The sequence below is a fragment of the Thalassophryne amazonica genome, chromosome 8 (genome assembly GCF_902500255.1).
Source record: "Thalassophryne amazonica chromosome 8, fThaAma1.1, whole genome shotgun sequence".
Lineage (NCBI taxonomy): Eukaryota > Metazoa > Chordata > Actinopteri > Batrachoidiformes > Batrachoididae > Thalassophryne > Thalassophryne amazonica.
The window spans coordinates 52,602,936-52,626,711 of NC_047110.1; the positions used below are offsets into that span (position 1 = coordinate 52,602,936).

Sequence of the window (23,776 nt, forward strand, 5' to 3'; positions counted from 1 at the left end):
ATGATTTATGGTCACATAATCGATTTTTCTTTTCTTTTTTTAACAGGTCTGTTAGTTGTGTCAGTGAGGTGAAATCTGACATGGTCCGTCTGCACGTGTTTTGTTGTTTTAACACATTAAAACAGCAAAGAAAATATTATTGAATTGTAATCAATTTTACGCACAATCTGTTACTGGCTTAAACTGACGCCTTCATTTACACTTTATCCACAAAGTGATCTCTTAAAAATATGTTTAAAATAAATTATAAAAAAAAGACCAGTGTGCAAAAAAAAAAAAAAACCCTTTCCAAAAAAAAATAAAAAATAAAAAAAACCCTTTCGCGTGCAAAAAAAAACCCCCCTTGCACGCGAAAATGAAGTAAATCAGAGTTTGTGGTCCTGATGAAAGCGCACCAATCATAGGCGTCCTCTTCATCCTGTGTAATGACATTAATGTCATGTGTTGTGTGTCCCTGAGTCCACTGTGGGCTTCCCTCCTCCGTGGGCTTCACCTCCCATACGCGCTGCAGGCCTTCACACACAGGTCACTGTGCGCTACTGAGGCATTTTGAGCAAGGCATTTCTCTTTACCAAGACAAACCTTCAGGGGGCTTTTAGCATTTGTTCAGCGCGCCTTCTCTGGAAAACATCTGATTCATTTTTCTAACCAGTGCCAGATGTGCGAGTGTGCGTGCGTCAGTGCGAGTCTGTCAGCGCATGTGAATATCCGCTGAAGGGGAGGGAAAGAAGAACCGCGTGGATCTTTTTTTTAATATAACTTTTTAGGTATGAACGCGGATACGTGCGTCTCATACTGCGATATGACATCGATGGATTCGTATTATAGCGCAGCACAGGGCAGGGATCAGCAGGCGAACCCGTTCAGGACTTTCCCGACCAGTGAAACCAAATACAGCCCTGCGTTCGTTCCGGGGAAAGGGCAGGCTTACGGGGAGAAGTCCCGGAGTCCCTTCCAACAGGAGTGCCAGTCACTGGATGGAGCGGAGGAGGGCACCTTCAACAAATATCAGCTGTTCGTGCAGAGGCCGAGCTGCAAAACTCCTCCAGAAGGAAACAAAGTGCACCCGGACGGTACGCACAACGGCACGCTCATTCCCTGCTATGGTAAGAAGCGCGGCGTGCGCAATAACGTGCACACACACCAGCATGAGGAAATGCACCGGTCTAAAACATTTTATGGAAGTGGATGTGATTATATGTGTGCAGGGGAAATGTAGTGGAATGATCCAAATCGGTGCGCGCTCATAAGGAGCTGCAGAAATGTGTCATAAAGTGAAGTGCGCAAAAGGTTTCACAAATTAGACCTCACCTTTTGCACCAAATGTAAATCTAAAACCTAAATCACGACCAATACGAGCCTTAAATCTTTTTAAAAGTAAGATTAAATTTGGAATTTAATAGTGCATCAGCACACAGGCATTTTACAGACACTTGTTTTAGAAACAATGAGGTGATTCATTTTAATGTAACTTTTCTATATATTAACATTTTATACCACTCATTGCATATTTAATAATTAGCAAATTAATTGATTATTCCACCCATAGGCGAAAAAATAAGTTATTCATCATTTCGGTAATATTTCATGCAAAACAAAATCCCCGAATACTGTTTGAGTTTCTAAAAACATTCAGTTACTTTAGATTTTACTCCGTGACACGGGATAACTGTGATATGTATTGTGATTATACAGTTAATCTATTATAATTGATAGACACTTATAAATTAAATTATAACTACATTTCATCTCATCTTCTAGTAGCTGTCTGTTGTGTTTTCATATTAAAATAGATATTTTTTCAAGGAGGTAAGACTCGAAAACCATATTCGGAAATAAGCCTTTGCGCACGCACGAAAAAAAAAAAAAAAAAAAAAATCAGACGGAGGGAAAAAAAATCTATGATCCAAAAGCCTAATTTTAAGCCTTTATTTCTATTATAATTTAAAAAAAAAAATCCGTACAGATAATCTGTTTAATCAAATAACTAAATGAAAGTAATGTGATATAATGTTAGTTCACAGGAGCATGATAAAAATGGAATAAAATGTGATAATAAAGCTCAAATAATTTGTTTGTAGCAGTTAAAGGTTCACAGTTCCTAAATTGTAGGCAATAATATTTACACCCTGTTGAAAAAGTCAGTTTTTCCATTAAAAAAACAGTTTCAGTATTATGACTATTTCATGCACTGATGCATGTTGGGAGATTTTAACCACAGTAATTTGCTGCTCTTTTCAGAGTTAAATAAAAAGAAATTTTGACTAATGAAGAAAATTAAATGGACTTATCCAACCCACAATGACAAGATGGCCACATTAAACGCGCTCCATCCATCCAGCGAACCCGTGACCTTTTTGCTGTGAGGCAACAGTGCTAACCACTAAACCACCGTGCTGCCATTAAAGATGCTGATAGGTTTAAAAAAAGTGAGTTAGCTTTACAGCATTAAATAGATAATATATTTTATGTGTTATTCACTTCAAGACCTAACTGAAAAGCCTTTTTATTTTTGGTTTTGTTGTTTGTTTACTTAAGAGCCAGCTGTTTAGACATCCACATTTCAGCACAATTTTATGGATGCAAATTTAATATATATTGAATACACACACACACACACACACACACACACACACACACACACACACACACACACACACACACACACACACACACACACACACACACACACACACACACACACACACACACGTGTGCACGTGTTGCAAAAGCAGTTCAGGGAGAGCACATTTGAAATCTACACGTCAATGCTTGATCCTGTGGAAGTAAATCCAAGCATTAAGTGTAATAAAATAATCCATCTTGGTGGAGCCAATTACAAGCAGACCTAAACTTTAACCTTGTTTTGTCTTACCACACTGCCCAAATCTATCCATAAACTGCAAAGCAATCCTTTGTGTGTGCGTCAATGACCTGAAATCTACACTTTGACCTGCTTTTGTGAATTTTAGAGTGATGCGTTGAACCGATCAGTGCACCCCTGCAATGGAATGAATTGATCTGGCAAGTGCACTGACATAACCATTTTAAATGCAACATTCCAACCATGAACAGAGCTTTGCAGTGGTAGTACTGAAAATGTTGAAGCCAGATGAAAGTACTGTGGCTGTGAGGAGGACACTGAGCTTCTGCCAAAGCCTCAGGCATCAACAGACTTTTGCAATTATGTGTGATCCTCAATGGGAAATATATATATATATATATATATATATATATATATATATATATATATATATATATATATATATATATATATATATATATATATATATATATATATATATATAATCTTGATGTCTTATCTCCATCGTTATCATGAATAATAACCTACAACTGCTTTGCAGAGAAATATTTGGAATTTTTTTTCCTTCTATGAAGATGATACAAGTAGCATACATGCTCGTGCACACACAGACCCCATGCTAACTAGCATTTCAAAACGGTCTCTAATGAAAACTGCTCAGAGATGGGTATGTTGCAATGATTTCAACGCATTCTGGAACAGCATTTGGTATCATCCCCAGCCACACGTTCTATGGATTCTTTAATGTCAGTTTTATTTTCCCATTCTTTTGGATAGCTCATCCTGTATTTGCCCATGCCCTTGACAGCATGCATCTCTCTATGACTGCGAGCATAACTGACTCTCTGATGCTCACATGAAGCATCCAGCATGTGGCAGACAGATCTATGGGATATTACGTAGGCAAAACAAAGTTGCTTTGTTGACTGATATGTGCTCCTTTAATTTGATAAATTGCAAGATTCTAGCATTTATTGTTTTTGAGTTACTGCTTTCATAAGCTTACATAACTCACCCACTCACTCACTCAAATTTTTGCTGTACAAACTCTATGCTGTTTTGTAATAATAGAATAAAATAACCTTAAATTGTGTCCTAGTTATTCCACTACAGTAGCTGTTTCACTAAGAAGTCCTCAACACATTTAACAAAATAATTTTATCCTGATAGAAAATTAGGAGGGTTACCAGCTGAAATATGTTTTTGAATTCAAAAAGGTACGGTGAGTTGTGAAGTTTAGAAGACTTCATGTGGTCATACCGAGTGCAACTTTCTTGCGATTCTGACATAAAATGGAAAAGTGAGCCAATGCTCAGTGACTCTGGTTGCAGGTTTGGTTGCGAGACTGCCACAGTGAGGGCAGGGGTAAAAACATCTACCTGCTCACACAGCAATGAATGAAATAAAACCCCTGAGACCGATCAAGTACAGAGGAATGCAGGTCAGCGCTGCAGGAGAGGTCCACATTAATCTGACACAGATGTGCATTACTGGTTCCTATTATTCACACTTCCCAACCATTACATTTCTAAAGCTATGGGGCGTCCCCGAGATGACAAAATGGGACTGGTTTACCTAACCTTGTCTCAACAATAGCTTGTACAAATAAGCAACAAGTCAGAAATGGACATGGGGAGTAGTGAGTAATGATTTGAAAGACTCTGGAGAAATGACAGGCTTTGTGGGAAAAGTGCATACAAGTGGGAGTGTTTACATGCATGCACATTTTGGAATTCTGTGGCTTTCAGATGCATTTCATATACTCATATATATATATATATATATATATATATATATATATATATATATATATGTATGTGTGTGTGTGTGTATGCAACTGTAGATGTGAGTGAAATATTTGGACCAGATAGTTTTCTGAAATCGCTGCATTAATAGACATTTTTACACAATAGGAAATAAAGTAATATGTGCAATATGTAATATGTGCAAAAATGTTTTAACACTTGTGCACTCTTAGAAATGAAACACACTCTTAGGCCTAAAATGTTGAATTTAATTGATAAAGTTAAGGTAACTTTTTCCACATAACATTGTTAATTAAGTGCAAAACAACACTGTCATTGACATTAATTAAATCAAATGAAACATTATTACTTAAATCCCAATATTGTGTTGAACTTAATTGACAAAGTTATGTGGAAAAAGTTACCTTAACTTTATCAGTTAAACTCAACATTTTATTTCTTAGAGTGTGGAAAAAATGGTGGAAAGTGTGTATGATTGAACAAACAGTACCCCAAATAATTTTTATTTGTCAATGAAAAACACACAAAATGTTGTTTAAAACAAATTGCTCCAATGTACAGTCTTCCTTTTAGTGACTTTTACCTACACAGTTGTTGTATTTGGGTCAAAGATTTTGTTGGTGCATAGTTCAGTGCATGATCAAACAATTCCAATAAAAAGGTGCTAATGAGCCACAATATAATATACAGTTTGAAATACAAAACAGAAACAGCTGTGGCGAATAAAACTGGATGAGGAGCAGCCATGTTTGACTGACAAGGTGAGGTCGCTAAAGACAGTTTAAAATATACAAATCTTACACCACGGCAATAATGCTCATACTGCACTAGCGAGTGTCTCACAGGCAGAAAGATCAAAACAGACAGGTGTTTGCAGATGAGCTGCCCAAAGTCTTCTGCAGAAGCATATAGAAACAGACAATGCCGAGAAGTGCAGATGTAGTAGCCAGTCAAGAAACTTGGTGAAAGATGCAAAACACCTATTTCCAGTTGGAAGATGTGCAAGTGTGCCATCAGATCAAACTGGGTACAAACCAGTGGTATGCTGGTGCACACATCTACATTTAGGAGATGTCTGGTCCAAAGCTTAAAGTATTCATGGAAGATTTGAGGCAAAAAAAAAAAAAAAAAAAAAAAAAGAAAGTCATACCTTCATGACGGAAACAAACCCATTTTCAACTATATGTGCAAAAGCAGTGGACTATGTAGGTCAGGCGTTCTTTGCTATTTTCTACCCAAAGAAGTTATTTTCACATCCATTTTCCTTCAAGTGCAAATGTACTTGCGATCATCCATGTGTCATAGTTGTGTTTGTGGTGTTTTGAGAATTGCGTGGTGTACTTTTATTGGTATGTTTTTGAATGCGTGGTGCGGGATGGCTACTGCACTTGTAATGCAGTCATAATTTTCTGATAATATATAATTTTCTATAATTTTTAATTTTTTTATTATAAGAATTTTCTTCATATATATATATATATATATATATATATATATATATATATATATATATATATATATATATATATATATATTTCTACTATATTTGTTATATTTTTACTGTGTAACAGTTTATCATGTCCTGTATGTTTTTATTGTCTTTGAGATATGTCAATGGTGAAACCAAAGATGAATTTCCACTCTGAACAATAAAATTTTCATATTGTATAGTATTTTTTTGTAAACGTAAGGTGTGATCAAATGTAAAAGCTGGCATCCGTCAGAAGCAAGTATTTCCTCATTAGATCACATAAAAGCAGGTGTAAAGTCTAGCACAGTGACTTTGTGGTATTGTAAGATTGCAGCATTCGGATATACCTTAGGGCCCTTTCACACATAGTACGAATGTGGCCGAATTCCGCACGAAGCAGGAATTGTATGCAATACGTGAAAAATCGGAGCTGCCTCCAACACCTCATACACCTGTTGCTACAGCTATTTGCGCACACCAGTGGCTGAAAGACAGAGTGCCCTGTTGCTACAGCTATTTGCGCACACCAGTGGCTGAAAGACAGAGTGCCCTGTGAGAGCTCATTCGGTCCCTCTCGCGGTAGGTGTCAGACAAATTCCAGGAGACACACACAAACATCTAACACTACTTGCTTGACCTTTAGAAAATGTGTGGCCATTCGCACTTTTAGCACGAAAATAGTGAGCAGATGATCACTTTCAAGCTGGCTATGAAATCTGTCTAAGTGCCCACACCAGTGTGGTGTTGCAAAACAGCAACACACATGTGGCGTGCCAGAGTGTCGACTTCCCCCTGCAAGACGTGCCGTGCATGTGAATTGCGCGTGTTGCCTCCCCCATCTGCAATACATGTGGCAGATGTGGTGCAGATGGTGGGGGGGATAACTAAATACCATTAAAAATAACAAAAAAGAAATGATCACATAACACAGACGGAGTGACACGTTGGTGTGTGTGCTGAACTGACAGGGAATGTAGCTGCCGACAGCCGCAGCTGTTGAGATCTCTGGTTCTGGACATCACAGCTGGGGAACACGTACTGTGTTTGGACAGACATGAACTTACAACTGTCCACTGTGACGTACGTGTGTCTGCTTGCAGTCCTCACGTGGACATACATAAAAACATATATTGCTGTTGGGATGGGCTCCCGTGATCGTGCGCACGGTGCGCACATTGACAGGCTGTCCCAGGTGAAACAGATTGTCAGATCATAACATGCAGCGAGCATTCTGAATGTCACGTCACCCACGTGAGCTCTGTTCCACATGATGCAGTGTCTGTCCTGTGGTGCGCCATCTACAGGACACGTGTTTTGGGCCAGACACATGCGCGGGGCTGGCTGGACACACCAGGCCAGTAGATGTGTACGAGGGCTGTCAATAAAGTTACGGTCCTTTTTATTTTCTTCAAAAACTATATGAATTTCATTCATATGTTTTTACGTCAGACATGCTTGAACCCTCGTGCGCATGCGTGAGTTTTTCCACGCCTGTCGGTGACGTCATTGGCCTGGGAGCACTCCTTATGGGAGGAGTCGTCCAGCCCCTCGTCGGAATTCCTTTGTCTGAGAAGTTGCTGAGAGACTGGCGCGTTGTTTGATCAAAATTTTTTCTAAACCTGTGAGACACATCGAAGTGGACACAGTTCGAAAAATTAAGCTGGTTTTCAGTGAAAATTTTAACAGCTGATGAGAGATTTTGAGGTGATTCTGTCGCTTTAAGGACTTCCCACGGTGCGAGACGTCGCTCAGCGCTCTCAGGCGGCGTCATCAGCCTGTTCAAGCTGAAAACCTCCACATTTCAGGCTCTATTGATCCAGGACGTCGTGAGAGAACAGAGAAGTTTCAGAAGAAGTCGGTTTCAGCATTTAATCCGGATATTCCACTGTTAAAGGAGATTTTTTTAATGAAAGACGTGCGGACGGGTCCGCGCGTCGGCTCGCAGCCGCCGCGACGCTCCGCCACAGGAAAAACAACTCTGCTGGAAGCCTTAAGGACAAGTTGGAACATGTCCTGCTGTTAATTTCTCATATACTCACTCCACTGAAAGCCATCAAAAGCCGCCTGGATTTTACAAATGGTTATCAACACGGAGGTGTTTTTCCTGTGCCGCCGCACAGTTGCAGTTGGGACTGTGTGGCAATGAACAATGAAGGAGTTTAGTTTTCAGAATGTATCCAGTGGTAATATATAATTTAGATGTGTAACAATCTGTGCTGCAACACTCGAAACTCATTCCAAACACTAATCAAACATTCCAACCTTATAACAGACAAAGAAAGATCACATGTGCTTAAAAAAGTGAGAGAGGTGGGTTATGCATTTTTATTAACTTTTTGTTTTTAGCTTACTTAAAGTGCATGAATTTGACAAGTCAGTCATTTTTGTTATAATACAAGTTCATTTAGTTAGATGAAACTAACATTTTTGCTTTTAACTAACCAAACATTTTTATGGAATCTGGTGACAAAATAAACTGAATTAAAGTGTTTAAATTTTGGCAGCACGGTGGACTGGTGGTTAGCACTGTTGCCTCACAGCAAGAAGTCCGTGGGTTTGATTCCCACCTGTGGCCTTTTTGTGTGGAGTTTGCGTGTTCTCCCCGTGTTTGCGTGGGTTCTCTCCGGTTGCCACGGCTTCCTCCCACATCCAAAGACATGCAGGTTAGGTGGATTGGAAACTTTAAATTGTCCGTAGGTGTGTGCATGGGTGTGAATGTGTTTATTTGTCTATAAGTGGCCCTGAGACAGACTGGCGTCCTGTCCAGGGTGTACCCCGCCTCACGCTCTATGACTGCTGGGATAGGCTCCAGCCACCCCAACCCTTAATTGGACTAAGCGGTTGAAGATGAGTGTGTGTGTGTTTAAATTTTTGAATGCAGTGCACATAGAGTTCACAGCGTTTTAAGGACAGACAAACAGCGCTAACTTACCTTGAAAACGTTTGCATGCAACATTCCCATCGGCATGTGTGGGGTGCATGTCATATCTGATACATCCTCAGCTCATGTGCATGCACATTGCATGTGATCCATGGACACGTCACATAGCAAGCAGAGTAACAGATGTTGAAGCAATATTCTCATACATGTTGATCCCAGTTACTGTCATGGCAACATTATTATATGTCTTTTTCAAGCTGATTTCAAGTGTGAGTGTATGTGCACACTTGCTTTTTCTACGCATATCAATTTCCTAAACCTAAATCCTCTCCACATCTTTCCCTCACATCCGTTCAACACTACAGCGCTTGTGACCTCTGACTGGTTGATATCATGAAATGCCAACAGAAGGCCCACAGCTCACCCTTACATAATGTGATGCAGTAATCCAGCCACTTTGCACACACTGCTCAGGAATATATATGTGCACTGAAGGTAGCAATATGTGCTTGACCACACCCCAGATTTGCACCTTGCATTTTAGATTTTGTGACTTAGACTCTCAAGCTATGCCCCTCAGTCACTGATGCACAAAGACACAAATAACTGAGGAGCACAAAAACGCCAACAGGTGCTGCGGACTGATGAGTCTGCTATAGGGGAGGTGATGGTCTATTGGTTAAGGCATTTTGCTTGAGACCAGAGGATCCTCGGTTCAAATCCCAGCCTGACTGGAAAATCACTAAAGGCCCTTGGGCAAGGTCCTTAATCTCCTAGTTGCTCCCAGTGTGCAGTCAGCACCTTGTATGGCAGCACCCTCACACTGGGGTGAATGTGAGGCATAATTTATAAAGCGCTTTGAGCATCTGATGCAGATGGAAAAGCGCCATTTATTGGGATGGGTGCCATTATTGAGGTATTATCTAGATTTTTAGAATTTGATAGTATCTCACTAGGCATGCTGACGAAACTCGTAACGTCTACAAAAAGCAGAACCTGCTTATTTGATCCCATACAAAAAAAAACTGTTTAAGGACCTGTGGCCCACTCTTGGGCCGACTGTGCTGGAAATTATTAATCTCTCATTCTCCTCTGGATCTGTTCCTAAACGTTTCAGATCTGCAGTGATTAAACCAATACTTTAGAAATCTAATCTTGACCCTAGTGAAATGAAAAATTATAGGCCGATATCAAATCTATCATTTTGCTCTGAATTTCTGGAAAAGGTGGTTTCATGGCAGCTCGTGGACCACCTTACTGAGAATAATCTCTCTGAGCCACTGCAGTCTGCTTTTAGAAAATATCATTCCACAGAAACAGCTCTCACTAAAGTGGTGAATGATCTTCTGCTTGCAATGGATTCAGACACCACTACGGTTCTGGTGCTGTTAGATCTTAATGCTGCGTTTGATACTGTGCATCATCATATTCTATTTGATAAGCTGGAGAATCATTTTGGGTTTACTGGGAATGCCCTTGCATGTTTGATGTCATACCTGACCAGTCATTGTCACTGTGTTTTGTACAATAACACTACCTCTAACCTTAGTGACATAAAATTTGGGGTTCCACAGGGGTCTGTCTTAGGTCCCGTGCTTTTCTCCCTTTATATGGCACCCCTTGGGCACATGTTGTGGTGTTTTGGGATTACCTTTCATTGCTATGCTGATGATACTCAGTTATACATGCCAGTAACTGCTGGTAATCTCATCCACATAAAAACCTTAGAAGATTGCCTTGCATCAGAGAAAAGCTGGATGTCTAGCAATTTCCTACTTTTAAACTCTGATAAGACTGATGGTTCAGCATCAATTTGACCAGCTAACGCTAAGTGTAGGCTCGTGTGTCATACATCACACTGATAAAGTGAGAAACCTTGGCGCAATTTTTGATCCTACATTGTCCTTTGACCTCCATATTAGAGATATTACGAGGACTGCTTTCTTCCACCTGTGAAATATAGCGAAGATTCATCCCATCCTGTCTATGGCTGATGCTGACACCCTGATCCATGCATTTGTTTCTAGATTGGACTACTGCAATGTTTTTGTTTCTTGTTTACCGCAGTCCAGCATTAGGGGTCTCCAATTGGTTCAAAAATGCTGCTGCCAAATGTTTGACACATAGCAGGAAGTTTGACCACATTACACCCATTTTGGCATCTCTTCACTGGCTTCCTGTCCCTGTGAGATCAGATTTTAAGGTTCCGCTACTAACCTATAAAATTGTTCATGGACTGGCACCTCCCTACTTAGCTGACCTAATTAAACCTTACGTACCAGCCCGGGCTCTGCATTCTCTGGGTGCAGGACTACTTTGTGTCCCTAGGATGAATAAAAAGTCTGCAGGTCACAGAGCTTTCTCCTATCGTGCCCCTGTTATGTGGAATGATCTCCCTGCATCAATAAAACAGTCAGATTCTGCAGAGACTTTCAAGTCCAGAGTTAAGACACTTATTTTACCTCTCGTATGGCTAGCATACTGGCATAGTATGTTACTATGCTTCTTACTCTTTTAAATTCATTTTATTAGGAAACGGAGCGAGCCGTGGCCTCAACTTTATCTAAATTCTGGGTCTTTTAGTGAAGTTTAGGGCTAGTGGCCGGTGATCACCTTAGTATTTCTTCAGTTTTTCTTGTTGCTTAATGCCGACAAATTATACTGTATTTGTTGTCTTTCCGATGCCTGATTCTGTTTTTTCTCTCTGTTTGAGGTGCAGTTCCATCCAGAGATGGGTGTGGTGTCTGTTTCTGCAACCCTCCCGTCCGGTGCACCGGCAAAATTTCCTGTATATTCATTTTGTAAATTATTTTGTAAATTGTGTCAGTAACATGGCCCAAGCAGAGGGTCACCTCTTTGAGTCTGGTCTGCTTGAGGTTTCTTCCTCAAATCATCAGAGGTAGCAGAGGGTCACCTCTTTGAGTCTGGTCTGCTTGAGGTTTCTTCCTCAAATCATCAGAGGTAGTTTTTCCTTACCACTGTCACCTGTGTGCTTGCTCTAGGGGTTGGTAAGGTTAGACCTTACTTGTGTGAAGTGCCTTGAGGCAACTTTGTTGTGATTTGGCGCTATATAAATTAAATAAATTGAAATTGAAATGAGTCAAAATGTGAAATATTTTGCTGTAACACGAGGATGTTTGTTGAGGACTGGAAAGCGGCTGAAGAATGAGTGTTTGTAGGCCACTGTGAAAGATGGTGGCGGTTCTTTGCAGGTTTTAAGTTGTTTTCCTGCAAGTGAAGTTGAGGATTTGACCATAATTTATGTTTTCCTCATTGCTGAGAAGTGCAGGCAGGTCATCAAGCAGTATGTACAGGGAGGCATCTGAAATCTCAAAGTCAAGTGACTTTGAGATTAGATGAAGAGTCAGAAGCAACTGAGACTAAATCCCCAGAAGACTATATTTTCTACAAGTTGTCCAACAAGTGTTCCGCTCCTCAAACTGAATGAGCCTCGAAGTGTGACTGTTGCTTTCAGAGCAGGAGAGAACACACACACAGTCAACTTCATAGAAGGAGAAGTTTGTGATGTGACCTTTGTGTAATAGCGGACAGAAATTGTTTTGAGATGAAGACAAATAAAATGCATAGACCATTTTGTATATATTGCTCAAAATGTGCATTTGTTTTTATTGTTTGAACCTTTTTGTTGTACAGTCTTTCACACAAGAGCCCAAATTACCTTTATAAAGTGTCAAAACAGTTGTTTATTATAGTTTGCTGTGTGTTTTGAATAAATGTGTGTGGAAAATTATATTCCGCTTTACTTTTTCCTTTCTTATTTCTTGATTGTAAACCTTTATTACAATTATAAAACACAACTATAGCATATATATTTGAATGTACAGGTTGTCCTGAAAAAAGACATAAAGACATAAAACGTGATTGTGGGATGCAGGGAGAGTTGTTAACAGTGAAAATAAAACATTTATTCCAGGCGAGTGAATTGTCCAAAAAATGCCCTCAGACCCCAGAGGGTTAACCAAGAGCTTGAAGCATTCACACAGCTCTAATAAGCTCAACTGAATTGACATCCTCTAACATGCAAAGCTGTTTTGTTCTCTGCGAAACCCAAAACAAGGCCACGGAAAGGCTTGGCATAATTTTAAAATGTCCTGTCAAAATAGAAAACACGTTAAACAGCTCAGGGAGGTGATGTCACTGCACTAATTATTAACACACTGTGTTGATCCTGACAATGGACAAATTTCAGAATGACACCTGCGAGCTATCTGGTAGGTGTCTCAGACTTGCGACTGATTTAAATTTGCAATGTGAATGTAAAACTAGAAATGTGAAAATGTGACATCCCACCTAAAATGTTTGCTGTAAAGCAACATAAAACAGAGATCTTGAGTGGCATTTCTGTAGATTCACTAACGTTTGATTGAAATGCCTGGTCTTGTACGTATTTACACACTTTTATGTGTCTGGCCAATTTCATTTCAACCCTGTTTGGTTAGGACATTTGGCACCGTGCCTCACATGTTGATGTGTGTCTTTGGTGCTCAGACTGGCACAGAGACATCATTTAAACTGATTCTTGGACTCCAAGGTCAGTCTGATCACTGTAAGTACTCTTATAGACACACTAAAACTATATAAGAAAGCCATATAAAAGAGGTTACAGCAGAGCAACAATGGAAACTATTAGACATCATGTTGACATTTAAGGCAGAGGAGTAAACAAGTTATTTTCCTCTTACTCAACTTGTTCTCATCAGAAAGCTGTAGCTCAGATTCCCTTTCAAAACAAAAAGCCAAAGGTGAATCCACCCAAATCAACACCGCTACCATTCAGTGATTTTCTTTTCAGATTTTCCCTGTTGCTTTGTGCATCTCAGTGACTGAGACAAAACACTTGTTGACCATGTGACTGCATTATGATTTAGACACAGTATGCAGTCATGGAATTAATTTAAGGAACAGAGAGAGGTTAGTCAGTTCTCGTTATTCATTGTACAATTTACAAACCATCCACTTTGTTGTTATTTGAAAAGAAATGCTCCGGTTTTCACTTTCAGTTTACATTTTATCATGAATGCAGACGAACCCGTGACAGGGAGTAATAAAGAAGACAATTATATCATTAAAAACTAATGAATCACAGAAAGTCACATGGTTCTCTTTCATCTTGACCTTAAGTGATTTGAGAAGCTTTTCTCAAGCACAATTTCAGGTCATGAAACTGAATACATAATAATAATAATAATAATAATAATAATAATAATAATAATAATAATAATAATAACTTTGTGTAGTATGTTCAAGCAGTTACTACAAAATTCTTCACAGCAACAATACATTTACATACACATGAATAAAACCACATAGAAACATGGGCGCAATTTGGTGGGGGATAGGGGGGACATGCCCCCGCACCTTTTCAACCAGGGGGCACAGAATACGGTATGTCCCTCCACCTTCTGACATATGTGTGTACTTGAAACATGCTATGCCAGTCTTATGTGCAAAACCATGTCAGAATAGTATCTTTGTTTATGCAAGTTTGTATTTTTAGCAGCAGTGACTTGTTTGCAACACCTGTTTCTTGTTTGTCACATTCAGAATTTTCTGGGACTGCATTTGCCCAGATTTGAAACCAAAAATAGTTGCCTCTAGGGACTAGTGTCTACACATAAGTATCAATGGACCATATGCTAATTTACTAAATTCTGAAAGTTAGAAAAGGAAATCAGAAAAGCTATCTGGGACCTCAGAAAGCTCATCTGCAATTATTGCTTAATCTCCAAAATCTGTCTATGCAAGCAAAATTATGTTCAGTATGAGTGTTGTCATTAGTGCCACTTTGAAAATTAAATTCATGATAAGTAATTCATCCTAAACTTATGTTTTTTCAAACTTCTGCAAAAACAAATCTTGAGAAAAAAAATACAGTATGCGATAGTTAATAATTATTAATAGCCTGTTCTTTCATATTTCTGAATACATTTTACCACATCCAGTTGTTTTTTAATGAGAACTCAACCTATCATTCTTTTTGAGTTCTACACATGTGGTGATACATTATTTACACCAGGATGTTAATAAAAACAATGCTGGCTATTCTCAGAATAAAGTACTTATATCCACAGTTTCAAATTGTATAAGTCAAATGGTGTCCACTTTATGGTCTTCTCAAAACATTAAAATTACTGTTCTGGATGCTCACAATGTATCTGAGCTTATCTAGAATCTGTTGGCTGTTGGCCCATGGGCTTCGGCCCTGCGGGCCTCGCACATTGCCCCCCAATTTCTACTTCTAAATTGCACCCTTGCATAGAAACAAAACAAAATTCAACAATAATGAACAACAATTGTGTATGATCAACAACTGTTGTTGATCCTGTGTGTACACTTGTTGATCCTGTGTGTACACACACACAGGATCAACATCATAAAAAATATTCAGTACAAGCTGCAGTCACACCCAGGGGCAGATCCACTCCCCTCCTGTCTGATGGACAAAAACAAAAAACACAAAAAAAACCCTCACCAAATGCTGATCCTGAACCATCTATTCAACATCAAGTGACTCAGCTAGATATACTGATGCCAGACCATGATTCAGCAAGGTGTAGCAAAGGTGTTCACTTTTTAGACAGACATTTCAAATGTTCTACCACAAGTTTTACGCCGGATGCCCTTCCTGATGCAACTCCAGTGCAACCAAGGGAAACACACAGACCCTGGTGTTCCAAAGAGGTCTCCCATCCAAGTACTAACTAGGACACACACTGCTTATCTTCTGAGATCTGACGGGATCAGGCGGACACAGAGCAGATCAGCTGCACATTCAAGATTGTACAAGTTCAAATGAATAAAAAACAGGTCACAAAGTTTATTTCTCTGTGGTGTAATTCGTGGTAAAATATGCGCCAAAATGCAGGAATTGTGAACTAAAAATTAAACATTTCTGGTGGAGCATCACCCCAGGATCCCCCCCATCCAGTCACACCTTGTTCATTCACAAATCCACCTCGCCTTTACAAAATCCTGGATCTGCCCCTCAGTGTTGCCAACTTAACGACTTTGTCGCTAAATTTAGCGACTATTTAGACCCCTCTAGCAACTTTTTTTTTTTCAAAAAAGTGACTAGCGAGAAATCTAGCGACTTTTCCTGGTGTTACTGGAGACTTTTGGAGACTCTGATGTGAGCAGCAGGTGTTGTCATGAGACTGGGTCCCTCCCTCATCCCAATGGGAGACCGCTCGCTGTCTCCGCTCGCACGGATAAGGAGGCAGACAACTTGCAGTGAGTTACTCCAGTTCATTGGCTGAGAACTCCTGAGTGAGCAGTTTTGATTGGCTCATATAGACGCAAGACAGGCTGGTTCCTGCCTCCATCTTTGCAACTGTGCATGTTTATTTTTTGCCGCATAAAATTTTATTCATAAATCATTTTTAGTCCAAGTACTGTGTTTTTTCACTGACATGCAAAATAAAAACAGAACAGCAAAATAAGAAATAAATCTCCCGTCTGTGTCACGCTTCCAGGCAGATTTTTTTCTTTGCCAAAATGTAAATCACTGCACTAAATACCAGACTTAAGAAAACTAAAGTTAAGAAAAAAACAAACAAGCAAAAAACAGACAACAGCAACAAAAAGCTCTGGTTGACACCAACCATATATGGCTAGCATATGCAGTCATGCTACGGTGCATCTGGAAAGTATTCACCACGCTTCACGCTTTCCACATTTTGTTATGTTACAGGCTGTCTGAGTGGTGTCCAAAAAATGAGGTGGGCTTCATAGATAATTGGCAAAGCTTCTGGGGAAAACCTGGTCTTGTTAGGAGAGACGGCATCCATCCCACTTTGGATGGAGCAGCTCTCATTTCTAGAAATCTGGCCAATTTTCTTAAATCCTCCAAACCGTGACTATCCAGGGTTGGGACCAGGAAGCAGAGCTGTAGTCTTACACACCTCTCTGCAGCTTCTCTCCCCCTGCTATCCCCTCATTACCCCATCCCCGTAGAGACGGTGCCTGCTCCCAGACCACCAATAACCAGCAAAAATCTATTTAAGCATAAAAACTCAAAAAGAAAAAATAATATAGCACCTTCAACTGCACCACAGACTAAAACAGTTAAATGTGGTCTATTAAACATTAGGTCTCTCTCTTCTAAGTCCCTGTTAGTAAATGATATAATAATTGATCAACATATTGATTTATTCTGCCTTACAGAAACCTGGTTACAGCAGGATGAATATGTTAGTTTAAATGAGTCAACACCCCCGAGTCACACACACTAACTGCCAGAACACTCGTAGCACGGGCCGAGGCGGAGGATTAGCAGGAATCTTCCATTCCAGCTTATTAATTAATCAAAAACCCAGACAGAGCTTTAATTCATTTGAAAGCTTGACTCTTAGTCTTGTCCATCCAAATTGGAAGTCGCAAAAACCAGTTTTATTTGTTGTTATCTATCGTCCTCCTGGTCGTTACTGTGAGTTTCTCTGTGAATTTTCAGACCTTTTGTCTGACTTAGTGCTTAGCTCAGATAAGATAATTATAGTGGGTGATTTTAACATCCACACAGATGCTGAGAATGACAGCCTCAGCACTGCATTTAATCTATTATTAGACTCAATTGGCTTTGCTCAAAATGTAAATGAGTCCACCCACCACTTTAATCATATCTTAGATCTTGTTCTGACTTATGGTATGGAAATTGAAGACTTAACAGTATTCCCTGAAAACTCCCTTCTGTCTGATCATTTCTTAATAACATTTACATTTACTCTGATGGACTACCCAGCAGTGGGGAATAAGTTTCATTACACTAGAAGTCTTTCAGAAAGCGCTGTAACTAGGTTTAAGGATATGATTCCTTCTTTATGTTCTCTAATACCATATACCAACACAGTGCAGAGTAGCTACCTAAACTCTGTAAGTGAGATAGAGTATCTTGTCAATAGTTTTACATCTTCATTGAAGACAACTTTGGATGCTGTAGCTCCTCTGAAAAAGAGAGCTTTAAATCAGAAGTGCCTGACTCCGTGGTATAACTCACAAACTTGCATCTTAAAGCAGATAACCCGTAAGTTGGAGAGGAAATGGCGTCTCACTAATTTAGAAGATCTTCACTTAGCCTGGAAAAAGAGTCTGTTGCTCTATAAAAAAGCCCTCCGTAAAGCTAGGACATCTTACTACTCATCACTAATTGAAGAAAATAAGAACAACCCCAGGTTTCTTTTCAGCACTGTAGCCAGGCTGACAAAGAGTCAGAGCTGTATTGAGCCGAGTATTCCTTTAACTTTAACTAGTAATGACTTCATGACTTTCTTTGCTAATAAAATTTTAACTATTAGAGAAAAAATTACTCATAACCATCCCAAAGATGTATCGTTATCTTTGGCTGCTTTCAGTGATGCCGGTATTTGGTAGACTCTTTCTATCAGATTGTTCTGTCTGAGTTATTTTCATTAGTTACTTCATCCAAACCATCAACATGTCTATTAGACCCCATTCCTACCAGGCTGCTCAAGGAAGCCCTACCATTATTTAATGCTTCAATCTTAAATATGATCAATTTATCTTTATTAGTTGGCTATGTACCACAGGCTTTTAAGGTGGCAGTAATTAAACCATTACTTAAAAAGCCATCACTTGACCCAGCTATCTTAGCTAATTATAGGCCAATCTCCAACCTTCCTTTTCTCTCAAAAATTCTTGAAAGGGTAGTTGTAAAACAGCTAACTGATCATCTGCAGAGGAATGGTCTATTTGAAGAGTTTCAGTCAGGTTTTAGAATTCATCATAGTACAGAAACAGCATTAGTGAAGGTTACAAATGATCTTCTTATGGCCTCAGACAGTGGACTCATCTCTGTGCTTGTTCTGTTGGACCTCAGTGCTGCTTTTGATACTGTTGACCATAAAATTTTATTACAGAGATTAGAGCATGCCATAGGTATTAAAGGCACTGCGCTGCGGTGGTTTGAATCATATTTATCTAATAGATTACAATTTGTTCATGTAAATGGGGAATCGTCTTCACAGACTAAGGTTAATTATGGAGTTCCACAAGGTTCTGTGCTAGGACCAATTTTATTCACTTTATACATGCTTCCCTTAGGCAGTATTATTAGACGGCATTGCTTAAATTTTCATTGTTACGCAGATGATACCCAGCTTTATCTATCCATGAAGCCAGAGGACACACACCAATTAGCTAAACTGCAGGATTGTCTTACAGACATAAAGACATGGATGACCTCTAATTTCCTGCTTTTAAACTCAAATAAAACTGAAGTTATTGTACTTGGCCCCACAAATCTTAGAAACATGGTGTCTAACCAGATCCTTACTCTGGATGGCATTACCCTGACCTCTAGTAATACTGTGAGAAATCTTGGAGTCATTTTTGATCAGGATATGTCATTCAAAGCGCATATTAAACAAATATGTAGGACTGCTTTTTTGCATTTACGCAATATCTCTAAAATTAGAAAGGTCTTGTCTCAGAGTGATGCTGAAAAACTAATTCATGCATTTATTTCCTCTAGGCTGGACTATTGTAATTCATTATTATCAGGTTGTCCTAAAAGTTCCCTGAAAATCCTTCAGTTAATTCAAAATGCTGCAGCTAGAGTACTAACGGGGACTAGAAGGAGAGAGCATATCTCACCCATATTGGCCTCTCTTCATTGGCTTCCTGTTAATTCTAGAATAGAATTTAAAATTCTTCTTCTTACTTATAAGGTTTTGAATAATCAGGTCCCATCTTATCTTAGGGACCTCATAGTACCATATCACCCCAATAGGGCGCTTCGCTCTCAGACTGCAGGCTTACTTGTAGTTCCTAGGGTTTGTAAGAGTAGAATGGGAGGCAGAGCCTTCAGCTTTCAGGCTCCTCTCCTGTGGAACCAGCTCCCAATTCAGATCAGGGAGACAGACACCCTCTCTACTTTTAAGATTAGGCTTAAAACTTTCCTTTTTCCTAAAGCTTATAGTTAGGGCTGGATCAGGTGACCCTGAACCATCCCTTAGTTATGCTGCTATAGACTTAGACTGCTGGGGGGTTCCCATGATGCACTGTTTCTTTCTCTTTTTGCTCTGTATGCACCACTCTGCATTTAATCATTAGTGATTGATCTCTGCTCCCCTCCACAGCATGCCTTTTTCTTGGTTCTCTCCCTCAGCCCCAACCAGTCCCAGCAGAAGACTGCCCCTCCCTGAGCCTGGTTCTGCTGGAGGTTTCTTCCTGTTAAAAGGGAGTTTTTCCTTCCCACTGTCGCCAAGTGCTTGCTCACAGGGGGTCGTTTTGACTGTTGGGGTTTTTACGTAATTATTGTATGGCCTTGCCTTACAATATAAAGCGCCTTGGGGCAACTGTTTGTTGTGATTTGGCGCTATATAAATAAAATTGATGATGATGATTGATGACTTATTCCAAAAAGTGGGAAATGAATTTTTTTTCCCCTCAAGATTCTACTCACAACACCCCATAATGACAACATGAAAAAACTTTTAAATTTTTTTTTTTTGCAAATTTCTTAAAAAATATTCAAAACAAACAAACAAATGAAAAAACAACTAAGAAATCATGTGTACATAAGTATTCACAGCCTTTGCTCAATACTATGTTGATGCACCTTTGGCAGAAATTAGAGCCTCAAGTCTTGAATATGATGTCACGAGCTTGATGTACCTATCTTTGAGCAGTGTTACCCATTCCTCTTTGCAGCACCTCTAAGCTCCATCAGGTTGGATGAGGAGTGTCGGTGCACAGACATTTTCAGATCTCTCCAGAGATTTTCAATCAGATTCAGGTCTGGTCTCTGCTGGGCCACTCAAGGACATTCAGAGTTGTCCTAAAACCACTCCTTTGATATCTTGGCTGTGTGGTTAGTGTCATTGTCCTGCTTGAAGATGAACCGTCGCCCCAGTCTGAGGTCAAGCATGCTCTGGATCAGGTTTTCATCCAGGATGTCTCTGTCCATTGCTGCATTCATCTTTCGATTGATTCGATCCTGGCTAGTCTGCCAGTTCCTGCTGCTGAAAAACATCCCCACAGCATGATGTTGTCACCACCATGCTTCACTGTAGGGATGGTGCCTGGTTTCCTCCTAACATGACACCTGACATTCACACTAAAGAGTTCAATCTTTGTCTCATCAGATCAGAGAATTTTGTTTTTCATGGTCTGAGAGTCCTTCAGGTGTCTTTTGTCAAACTCCAGGCCGGCTGTCATGTGCCTTTTACTAAGGAGTGGCTTCTGTCTGGCCACTCTACCATACAGGCCTGATTGGTGGTTTGCTGCAGAGATGGTTGTCTTTCTGGTGGGTTCTCCTCTCTCCACAGAGGAATTCTGGATCTCCGGAGTGACCATTGGGTTCTTGGTCACCTCCCTGACTAAGGCTCTTCTCTCCTGATCGCTCAGTTTAGACGTGCAGCCAGGAAGAGTCCTGGTGGATCCGAACTTCTTCCATTTATGGATGATGGAGGCCATTGTGCTCACTGGAACCTTCAAAGCAGCAGACATGTTTCTGTACCCTTCCCCTGATTTGTGCCTCAAGACAATCCTGTCTTGAAGGTCTACAGACAATTCCTTTGACTTCATGCTTGGTTTGTGCTCTGACATGCACTGTCAACTGTGGGACCTTATATGTAGACAGGTGTGTGCCTTTCCAAATCATGCCCAATAAACTGAATTGACCTCAGATGCACTCCATTTAAGTTATAGAAACATCTCAAGGATGATCAGTTCAATTTTGAGTTTCATGGCAAAGGCTGTGAATTCTTATGTACATGTGATTCCTTGGTCGCTGTTGTTTTTATTTTTTTTAAATAAATGTGCAAAAACCTAAAAAACCTATTTTCACATTGTCATTATGGGGTATTGTGTGTATAATTTTGAGGAAAAAATAATAATTTCATCCATTTTGGAATAAGGCTGTAACATAACAAAAAGTGGAAAATGTGAATACTTTCCAGATGCACTGTAATTGCAGTTAACATTTATGTTATTGTCTAATGCATTTAACATGACCACATATGTGGCCATGAACCATGGTTGAAGTTAATGGTTAGTGTCAGATGCGTTTCTGTGCCTTCACATGCATATGCTAACCATAGTTAGCATTTTCTTTAATATGGCCTACCAGTAATCAAACTTGCGTTGTTAATGTAATGTGTGGTATGAATAATGGTAAGCACTACGTGCCACAAACCCATTAATGCCTAGAAAATAATTTATCACTCAAAAGAAAACGCGAGTGAAGCGCCATTAAAAATAAGTTTGATGTGTAACATTAAAAAAACTCTTGAATTTGATTTTTTCAAATACTCTGAAACGGTCTACTGTAATCCTACAACTTGAGACCATAAAACATGGGACAGTACATAAAGCTTTACAAGCTCAGTAAGATAGAAGGACATTCAATATTTCCTATGTTGACAACAAAACCGTGAAATCTGATCTCAAATGGACAGACAGCTAATGAAATGAGACAAATATTGTCCAATTTACTTGTATTAGTTAAAAGCCTACCAGCTGCTTTGTGAGTAATTTGAAGACTTTGAGTGTTTGTGTGTATGTGTCCAGAAAAAAAGAACATTACAATAATCAGTTCTGGGAGAAACACAGACATGAACCAAACAGGCTTTGTCTTTCTAATATTACACAAACACGAGAGGATTTCCTGGTAATTTCTGTAATTTGCAGATCAAAGGACAAAGAGATTTTGGGCTTATTCATGACTCACACAAACATTGATAATCTCAATGTACTTTTAATTTTGAGATATTTTAAACATGTGCTAGTACAAGTACACACCCTGTGCTGACTGTAGCCTTTGAACATGAAATCAATTAATTGATATGAATGCATGTTCTTGAACTGTCCAGTAGGTGATACTATTCAGCACATGGTAGCATGCATGTGATGTCTTCCTTTTCATGTGGAGTCCAGAACAACTTTCAAAACTAAAAAGGTTTTTCAAAGGTTTCAAAACATTTTGTAGCAGTGTTTCGAATCTGCAGTAAATTGAGATACTATCCTGGAGCACACATTCCATCCATGGTCGTGGGAAGAGGATTTGGGTTGGGGTGCTATAGAGGGGTGTCTCACTAAGCTGAGAAGAACACAGTCAAAAAGGCTACACACAATATTTAAATGGCACAGAATTTACTATATTTCATTGGAACCCCTTCTCTGACAGAGCACAGACACAGTGCATAGTCATGCACATATGTTATTTGCATCAATAAATCAATAGATGCTGGGAAAAGGGTGAGCAAATGTTGCAGCTAATGTCACTGATATAGGCTACTAGTGCAGTGCCCGGAGGAAGTTTGTATTCCTATAGGAAATGGGGATCTTAAGTCGATTTCTCATGGATGGTCATATGAGGCTGTGTTTGAAGGTGGGATGTAGAAAGAGGTGTACTTATGTTGTATATAATATGAGCGAAGCGCCACGCAGTGGCGCAAAGCTCGCTCTTATGGTAGATGAAGGCACAAACCAGAAATGGCACAAAACAGTCCGGAAATGGCACAAAAATTCAGCCCCAGTGGAGAAAAACCGGATAACATTGTCGTAAAAAGCCACAAACCGCTTCGCTCGTCATGTCCGCAACATATATGAGGTCTATTAGAAAAGTATCCGACCTTATTATTTTTTCAAAAACCATATGGATTTGAATCACGTGTGATTACATCAGACATGCTTGAACCCTCGTGGGCATGCGAGAGTTTTTTCACGCCTGTCGGTTACGTCATTCGCCTGTGGGCAGTCTTTGAGTGAGGAGTCGTCCACCCGCTCGTCGATTTTTTTCATTGTTTAGGAATGGCTCAGAGACTGTTGCTTTGTTTGATAAAAAATTTTTCAAA

At 39.6% G+C, this 23,776-nt stretch overlaps 1 protein-coding gene across 1 annotated transcript in view; it reads left to right on the forward strand.

Moving 5' to 3' along the window:
- The first annotated feature begins 634 nt into the window (after positions 1–634).
- The window catches only part of LOC117515620 (homeobox protein aristaless-like 4), a 77,589-nt gene continuing 54,447 nt past the window's right edge, over positions 635–23,776 (forward strand). Inside the window, exon 1 of the mRNA XM_034176261.1 lies at positions 635–1,106. Within this exon, the coding sequence (XP_034032152.1) occupies positions 770–1,106 (337 nt within the window). The 5' untranslated portion in view covers positions 635–769. The remainder of the gene's footprint in view (positions 1,107–23,776) is intronic.